At 37.7% G+C, this 8,844-nt stretch overlaps 1 protein-coding gene across 1 annotated transcript in view; it reads left to right on the top strand.

Moving 5' to 3' along the window:
• The first annotated feature begins 1,030 nt into the window (after positions 1-1,030).
• Positions 1,031-8,844, top strand: part of MEOX2 (mesenchyme homeobox 2) — a 73,894-nt gene continuing 66,080 nt past the window's right edge. The window contains exon 1 of the mRNA XM_033193337.1: positions 1,031-2,101. Coding sequence (XP_033049228.1) covers positions 1,585-2,101 — 517 coding nt within the window. The 5' untranslated portion in view covers positions 1,031-1,584. The remainder of the gene's footprint in view (positions 2,102-8,844) is intronic.

Genomic DNA, 8,844 nt, shown 5'->3' with positions numbered 1-8,844 from the left:
TAACGGGGCGACACTGCTGGTGGTGCATTTGGGGCCCCGGGCAGAATAGGTGACTACAGATATTCTCCTGATGCGACAGATCCCAGATGGGACGTGACTGTTTCTCCTGCTCATTACAGCGCCGCTCACTTGTGTGTAAATGACTCTGCCCCCAGCGGACCCTGTCACCCCAGCGGACCCTGTCACCCGTCTCAAAGCCCTGCCCTCGTTCTTGCATGCTTACTGGAGGCAAATTTTCTAATTTATTGTCAGGGATGCAAAGTTATAGCCAAGTGCCCAAGCTTAGTGAATTTTGGGAGCTATCGAAATGTAAGATTTCTCAGTAAATGGGACCATGGTGATAAGGGATGCCATTAGCGGATTTATTTTTGAGCGGAAGAGAGTGGATTTCTGTAGGAAACTGCAGAGACCTGGGCTAGCTCCTGAGGGGAAAGGCTAGAAATGTGAGCGCAGTCTACACATCTCATGTGACCGGGACAAAATCGCCTGGAAATATTTTTGACCCAGGAAAATTTCTTCTTGGTGGACAAGTGGCTAGGAAATTGAGTGGGACCAGGAAAGAGGGGGAAGGGAGCCTCCACCTGGCATCGCACGTGAGGATGCCAGGGAGCAGGCATCTGCAACCCTTTCAGACTCACGCCTTCCTCCCACCCACCCTACCGGGTCCCTCTTCGTTCCGCACTGAGAACCGCCTTTTCCAGGCCATGGTACTTATCCCCACAACCTCAGATCTGGAGTCCCAGCCCATTAACAATCCACCCACAGAAACCAGCTGTGAAAACCTAGGCGCGCTGAGGCGCCCAGGGCACGGGAAGATGCGAAGTTTGAAAAACTTCGAGGATGCGCCTAACTAGCTCTGATCTTTTCGTTTAACCCTATTACTTCTTTCGGATTCCTGAAAGGCTAGGCATATCCCTAGCTTTTCTGCAGGTGACAGTTCCCAAATGACACTGACAAGTCACGTTTCCCGGAGAGGAAAGTGAGTAGGTAGAAATCAGGGTGCTGGGTTGGGGGTGGTGTGCGCCGCGCCCAGGCCTCCAGAGTCTGGAGGGCAGAGCTGCTGCCCTCCCGGGCGGGACTTAGGCACTGGCGTGCTGCTTGTAGCCCTGGCAGCCGGCAGTGCTGGACGGGCGTGGACGCTCTGCGTCTGTCCAGCAGGCGATAGGAAGTGGAACTGGGAGCGCGTGGCGCAAACTGAGCGGGAGTTTTGGAGGGAGTTTGCATGTGGTCAACTCTGGGCTCCTAAGCCGGCCCCCAGCTCACGTTACACTCTATTTATAACCTTTCAGAGCCATTTCCCCCTGAAAGCAGTTCTCTGGGACCACCTTCTTTTGGCTTCAACCTCTCCCACTCTTGACAACTGAATAGTTCAGGGAAGCTCTTCCAGGTCCGACTGTTCATACGCAAAGGAGACTGGCCACTGGGGCTCAGAACCGGGATTATCCGAGCTCTGCAGAAGTGCACGGCTATTGCTTTGGGAGGGTAAAAAAAAAATTCATACGGTTTCCAGTGAAAAGTGACAGAGGGTGGTGGCCTTTGGAACCGTCCTGAAGTCTTCTGCCTGGAACCTGAAACTTGCATGCTATGGAACACCCGCTCTTTGGCTGCCTGCGCAGCCCTCACGCCACCGCGCAAGGCTTGCACCCGTTCTCCCAATCCTCTCTCGCCCTCCATGGAAGATCTGACCATATGTCTTATCCCGAGCTCTCTACTTCTTCCTCATCTTGCATAATCGCGGGATACCCCAACGAAGAGGGCATGTTTGCCAGCCAGCATCACAGGGGGCACCACCACCACCACCACCACCACCACCATCACCACCATCAGCAGCAGCAGCACCAGGCTCTGCAAACCAACTGGCACCTCCCGCAGATGTCCTCCCCACCGAGTGCGGCTCGGCACAGCCTCTGCCTCCAGCCGGACTCCGGAGGGCCCCCAGAGCTGGGGAGCAGCCCTCCGGTCCTGTGTTCCAACTCTTCCAGCTTGGGCTCCAGCACCCCGACTGGGGCCGCGTGCGCGCCGGGGGACTACGGCCGCCAGGCACTGTCACCTGCGGAGGCGGAGAAGCGAAGCGGTGGCAAGAGGAAAAGCGACAGCTCAGGTAAGGGCGCACCAGGCACCCTTGAGAGTGCGCGCCGGCCTGGAAAGGGGGCGGAGAGATGCCAGGGGAGATTCTCGCACTAGACAGTGGCAGCGGGGAATATGGGAATGTGTTGCCTTTTGTGGCTTCCCGCGGCCAAATTCGGCGATGAAGCTTTGCTCCTGATATTTGGGGGACACGTGTTTATCCGAGAGCAATGCATATACAGCCAGCAGCTCTAAGCTATCCAAGGTCCTAAACTAGTTTACCAGAAGGTTGATAAAAAAGGACAAGTGGCTGTGAAATCGATTGCGAAGCGTGACCTTCCATCCCAGCGCTGGGGAGGGAGGGGCGTGCGCCCAGGGACTCAGCGTCGGTTGGGCAGGCGTGCGTGCGGGTGCCGCTTCTTGACTTTTCTCTTGCAAGTTCCCGACTCTGAGTGGCTCGATTTTTCCCATCGTTAACTGGATTTCCAAATCATTGCACAATATTTGGAACTTGCAGTGGAACTTGGCAGAGCGCATGAGAAAAAAAAAGTTTTAGCTTTTTTTTTTTTTTCTAACATTCTTATTTCAGCGTTCTTTAAATAGCACACTATTTCAAATGGTAAAATTTTCCCTTTATTGGGGAAAAAGACATTGTCTAGGAATTCAGATTTTAAGGAATGTGTCAGAGAATTGTAAATAAATAGATGCTCACACTGGAAGAAAGACGAACCTTAATAGTACATGTTCATGTGGTGTAAGCTAATTACAGAATCTACGTTTCAAAAGTGGAAAATAAATCCCTCTACCTAGTGGGTATTAGTAGAGACAAATACAGCGAAGCAACAGCAACTCGGGTAGTGCTAGTTAGCTACGTGCCTGAAGGTGGTATGCAAGGGTGCGCGCAGGAGGCGCTGATTTCAGTGGGGATAATTTGAGCAGCCACGCAAAAGGGAAACCTTTCTGACCTCTGGTGCTTGAAGGCACAACTTGCCGAGTAACTTTTCTGTAGCAATCCAGAGAAACTCAAAGTTTTCAAGACCACTTTTCAAAGCTCTTACCTACCTGTATTATCATAAAATTGTTAAAAGATACTTTAAAATTAAGAGACTTGTGAATTTTCTTTCGTGTCTATAGTGCAACCTGGATTGCATATTTTTGGAAGGTGTCATTTGTTTAATATAATATTTGCATATTTTTCTTCCTCTGCGGAATTGGGTTAATAATAGTCCTAGAAGATAATCCCATATGTTGGTTTGAAGTATTGGAAAAATGTTTATCTTGTATAAAGCTTTAGGTAAGATGCCACATAAATGAAAATGATTGACCGCATATTTAATATTCCTTCACCCTTCACAGCAATATCAATTGTTTTTCAGCGACACTGTGGGATGGATTCTTCTGTCATGGTCTCAAAAGCTAACTTTTATTTTCCAAGGTCAGAGGGTGAACTTTTAATGTTCTGTCACAAATTAGTTTTTATAAGAAAATTGCCAGTAGTGTCACTGATATTTAATGTACTTTCCCAACTATAAGTGAAACTCTCTTTAGATAGTGAGTTGAATGGTTAATCATAGCAAGAAGGTTTCCATTTTTATTAGAAAAACAGTCAATTTTAGAATGCAGTGACAATTTCATGAACTGAACATTTGATATCAGTATCACTTTGGAAGCAGATCCCAGTTCAGGTTGATGAGAGTACTCTTGCAATTCCCATAAGCTCTTACTGTTCATTTCATTTTCTGCAATGAGTAACCTGCATGATAGATTGTTCTTTATGCTTCCTGAACTGAGCCATTGCCCTTAAGTTTCTTAGGGCAAACTGAATTTTCATACAAGCACATGTTATTTTGTTTGGGGGAAACCAAGAAAGTGGAATTCGGTAACTGATTCCCTTAATTTATTTTAATAATTTTTTTTAAAGTGGAATAATTTAACAAAATATATTTATCTCTCCCCCCAACTTAGTGGGAAATAATCATTTAACAAAATTAAGTTCATTTCTACATGTTGAAGCTGATAATGAGGGTACTGGAAAAACAAGCCAATGTAAGTGTTTGTGTCAGCTGCATAAATTATTAACAGATTAAAACTCGAGTGGAAAGTACAATTAGTCATCACCAAGGGTAAAAATACTGGGGACTTAGGACGAGCTTTTCTTTCCTTTGATATTTTGAAGAAATATTGACTAAAAGGAAGTATCCCAATAATTTCTGTTTAAATCTATGTACACTTATTGAAAATAAGATTTTATTTTCCAATTTCAGCTTGAGGTATATTTGTCAGATATTCAGACAGATTTAAATTAAAGATATCTTTCTCATGTAACAATTGCATTAGGTTTTCCATAAATTATCTTCAAAGATATTTTGTTTCATAGACATCTTGATCCAGCACAAAGTAAAGCAACATTGAAAATGATTATGATCCTGGTATGCTATTAATACGTATATCTCTCATTGCTTATAGCACATTTTAGTATTTCAATATTTCTAAAAAACAAAATTGAAGTGATTTCAGAACTCCTGAAATTTAAAATTATGTTAGATAAAAATCTCATCCTATATAGTGAGACCATCTGTATTTTGTTAGGTAGTTTAAAATTACTTTTCATTTATGGTTGAGAGAAAATTTAGTACATAAATGCAGGGTAAAGTCAGAACCAAAATTCTATATCCCTGCATCTAATACCTAGACTGTATGTGTCTGTGCTAATTACCGTGTTAAATTCTAATAGAATTTTAAGCACCAGAAAATATTGAAAAACAGCTTAAATATTTATAAACCTTACTATTTTATTTATAGTAATGATTTAAAACTATAATATGTAAGCTTCTATGGTATATATTTTATGCAGTTTCCCTCCACAAATGCACATGGACACACACATATACAAACTCTAGCAGCTTTATGTTTTGGAAGCAAATATTTATGGACTTTAGGCTTCCTTTACCTAAGTTTATTGACAATTGAAAATAACCAAATTAAATAGAAAAGCATGCCGTTATATTTTATATGTGTTAAACATTTTTGTAACTTTGAACCTGCTGCACTTTCCAGCATTATTAGCAAAGCCAACATCTGCCACGTCTTCAAAGGGACTCTTAAAAATCAAAACTTTACAACTGTGCTGAAAAAAATCACTACAAAGCAGGTGATTCTGAAAAATGTCTATAAATAGTGTGAATTGCTTGGTTTCAATTACATTTGATTGCTCTTTGAGCAATCTAGTAGTAGGAATAAACTGCCCACTTTCACTTAAAGTAACTAAAATTAATTCATTGATTTAACTTTAGTTTTTGTGCATGCATTATACAGTGTGCATATCTAGATATTTTCTATTCAAATTTATGAATACATATTTTATACAAAATAAAAATTATATCAAAAAAGAACAGAGCGATTTGGGGAGGTAGATTTTACTAGGTTTTGAATCATATTAGAGTCTTGTAAAATTACAAATATTTTATTTATAGCTACTGTATCATAAAGCCTTTGCTGTCAAATTATGTCTGTTTATATGCTTGACTATGCAGAATGACTAGCAAATATTACATTTAATAAGCTGGAAGTTAAACTCAGAGTAATAGCTTCTCAACCTCATTCAGTATTACACTGTAATATTTCCAAGACATTTCAATCATTGTGTTTTCTGAAAGGAATAAAATAGTGTTATTATTCATTTCTGTGTTACTGGATTGTGGCTTTTCAGCATTTGCTTCAGAATTTAAAAATAATATACTGGATCTTGAAGATTATAGTGAAGTATTGAACAAATCAAATGGATTTGTTTTTCACTCTTTGTCTTGGACTCATAGACTAATTTTGGGTGTGAACACTTAAAAATGTTAATCTGACATAAAAAATTCTAAGTATCATTGACCTACATGAGTGTTCTAAAATATGATCTAAAATAATCACACTCAAGTTAAAAGCAACAATTCCTTTAGAATTAAAATGCTTTATTGTTGAACATTAGCAATGAATGGAAGGAAGAATGCAAATTAAAGTAGGAATAGTTTCCACTTCTGTGTAAATTTCTTCATTTATAGTTCATTTTAAAAGAAAAATCATAAATGCAAGGCATAGTATTGCACAAACTTTCACTGGGCTTTGAAATCCAGAACTTAGTATTTACAATTTTAATCTTTGTTTTGTTTACGGTAATTATCAATAGAAACCATTGCATTGACATATTATAAGCTGATTTTTAACTAATAAACTGAAAACACAGTACTTCAGTCATTACCCCATTTTCCCTCTGTGTTTGAAAACATAGACCATTCATTATAACCCTGGATTTTAAGTTGTAATATTTATAATAAGATCTAAACATCCTAAGAACGTAATTTTAAGCAAAAATGAAATATCAGAAAGTAACAACTCTTTCTCTTAGATTCTGGGAAATTTGGGAGGCGAATTCTGTATGTAATGAAATAATTGCTTTTTTTTGCACCTAAGAAATGTAAATCTATAGATGAATTAATAGTTGAATTATGTAAAACGTCACCATATATAAGCCCACTACATGTACTTAGGCTGATAATGCTGCCTTGCTTGCGAAATTTTATTCGTTTCGTGTTTTTATAATGGCAGCTTGACACACAAAACCAAATGTGAAGGCTTTTTAAATTTTCATTTCAAATGGGAAAAACCAATATAGTACAACAATATATTTTAGTTTTGAACTGTATTCACTTCAGGAATTTATTTCTAAATTTTCAGAGCATATCTCTTTTCCAAGCACTGCTATGAGGACTGCAAATGTCCTTGAGCGATAAATGCTAAGGGTGCAGAAATATTAGAAAATAAATTACAGATAGGAATTCCTTAAATAATATTTGTTGAATTAATAGTTGTGGATGACTTATCTCTCGCAAATTTTCTTTATTTTTGTCACTTTTTAAAAATAAATGAAGCATTTTGTGCAGGAAGATATATAAGCATTTCCTCCCTTGATTGTAATAATAAAATGAGAAGGCTTAATTCTCAACTGGCCAGTTACATTGTATTTCCTGGCTTATGGTATTGGTGAATGATTTCAGTGGTTAAAATCAAAAGCAAAAAAATAAAATAAAACACAAACTAAGGCCAAAGTCCACAGATTAAAAATTGAAGTAAATGCGATCTATTTCCTATTTAACATATTTAAGAAATAAGACACATTTTATAGTCACAATTTGTTTCTACATACCATGTGCTTTAGATGTTAATATGGTTTACTGACATACATTTTTTGTAAAGATTATAAATATAATGAGGCACTAACATTTTGCCTACTTTCCTTATGATGTTCTTATGACTATTTCTTTTATTAGCGTGTTGAACTGAACCCCCAAGTAGAGAAGGGGTAACGGTATAAAGTATAGGTGGTTGCAAAACTCTCTACACTACTCCTAAATCATAGTCATCAGTGAGAGTCAAAATCCCATTGGAGAAAACCTCGCAGAATATTTTATTTATTTTAATGTAGTAAAACTTACAATGGTCAAGGTCATATAGGGCTCAGCCTTCAATTTGCGTTAGAGGCAGAATTAATCTAAATCTGATGCCCTTTTCCCTAAGAGTTCTTCCTATTTTACTTACATTATAAAAATATTGATTTTTAAGAATGTTTTACTAGATAGTATTTTATGATACAAAATAATCTATAATGTATCTATTGATGCATTTGTGTTCATCTCAGATGTTCTTTTTATGTTTCAGATAAGTATTTTCATTTAACACCTTTTGACATTATCTATTACTAAATTAACAGAAAGTTATATGGTAAGTGTATGACTGAATGGGTTAGTAATTTTCATGGGTGATGAGTGGTTATTAATTTTCTTCTATATTTGAAATTTTTGATACATAGCAAAGTAGCTCATTATCCCTGAAGCTTTCATTTATAATGTTACATTGTCTACAAAAATATAATATTTCTAAATTTATACATGTTACTCGCTATTAATTGTGTACTGTATTTTTTAATATTGGTTTTCACAGTGTTATGAAAATAATTTACATGTTTTTGGTTTCTTACATCAGCATATGCACAAGAATGATCAGGTAGAATCTGTACATTTTTGGAAAGGGTTTGTATGAAACAGGGAAAAAGCTTTTAAAAAATAATCCCTTGTTTTATCAATAGAATTAGAAATTAATAAGCTGGATCTTTAACTTGTGTGATAATATTGCCATTCTATTTTTTAAATTTCCATTTACTTAAATGTTTAATAATTCTAAACTATTTGTGTACCTTGATGACAATTCTTATGTTCTTAAAAATGTGTACTTTTATTGCAAATATAATATCTTTTTACTAGGTGATAACTCACAGTGGTAAAAACTTTAGGGTATTGATTATAGCTTTAAATTCAAAAGCTCTTGCTCTTCAAAATTTTACAGATCAATTCAATGTGAATGTTTCAAATGTATTTAAGTATTCTGCTGTTTGTGTTCATAAGCTTTATTTCTAAGATGTTAGAGATATGTTTCTTAAAGCTTGCATAGGCTTCATTGATTAAAATTGTGATTATAAGCTACTTACTTTCATCGTTTTTTGTTTTTATTGTAATCTAGTAGAGAGGAAAATGGCAAGGAAAGGATAAAAGGGAGGGTGCTGAATTAACTAGGACGTGGAAGCTATACTTAAAACACATGTTAAAAGAAGGCATTTACTTTATATGTGCATATAGATCTATAGATATATGCACACCCACACCCACACATATATATGCATACATTACTAGAACTCCAAATTTAATTTTCTGATAGTAGTAAATCTGAATTAGAGCA

This window comes from Trachypithecus francoisi, unplaced genomic scaffold (genome assembly GCF_009764315.1).
Source record: "Trachypithecus francoisi isolate TF-2019V2 unplaced genomic scaffold, Tfra_2.0 Lachesis_group4, whole genome shotgun sequence".
Lineage (NCBI taxonomy): Eukaryota > Metazoa > Chordata > Mammalia > Primates > Cercopithecidae > Trachypithecus > Trachypithecus francoisi.
Note: the sequence above shows the minus strand (reverse complement) of the source record. Positions and strands in the feature narration are given on the sequence as shown.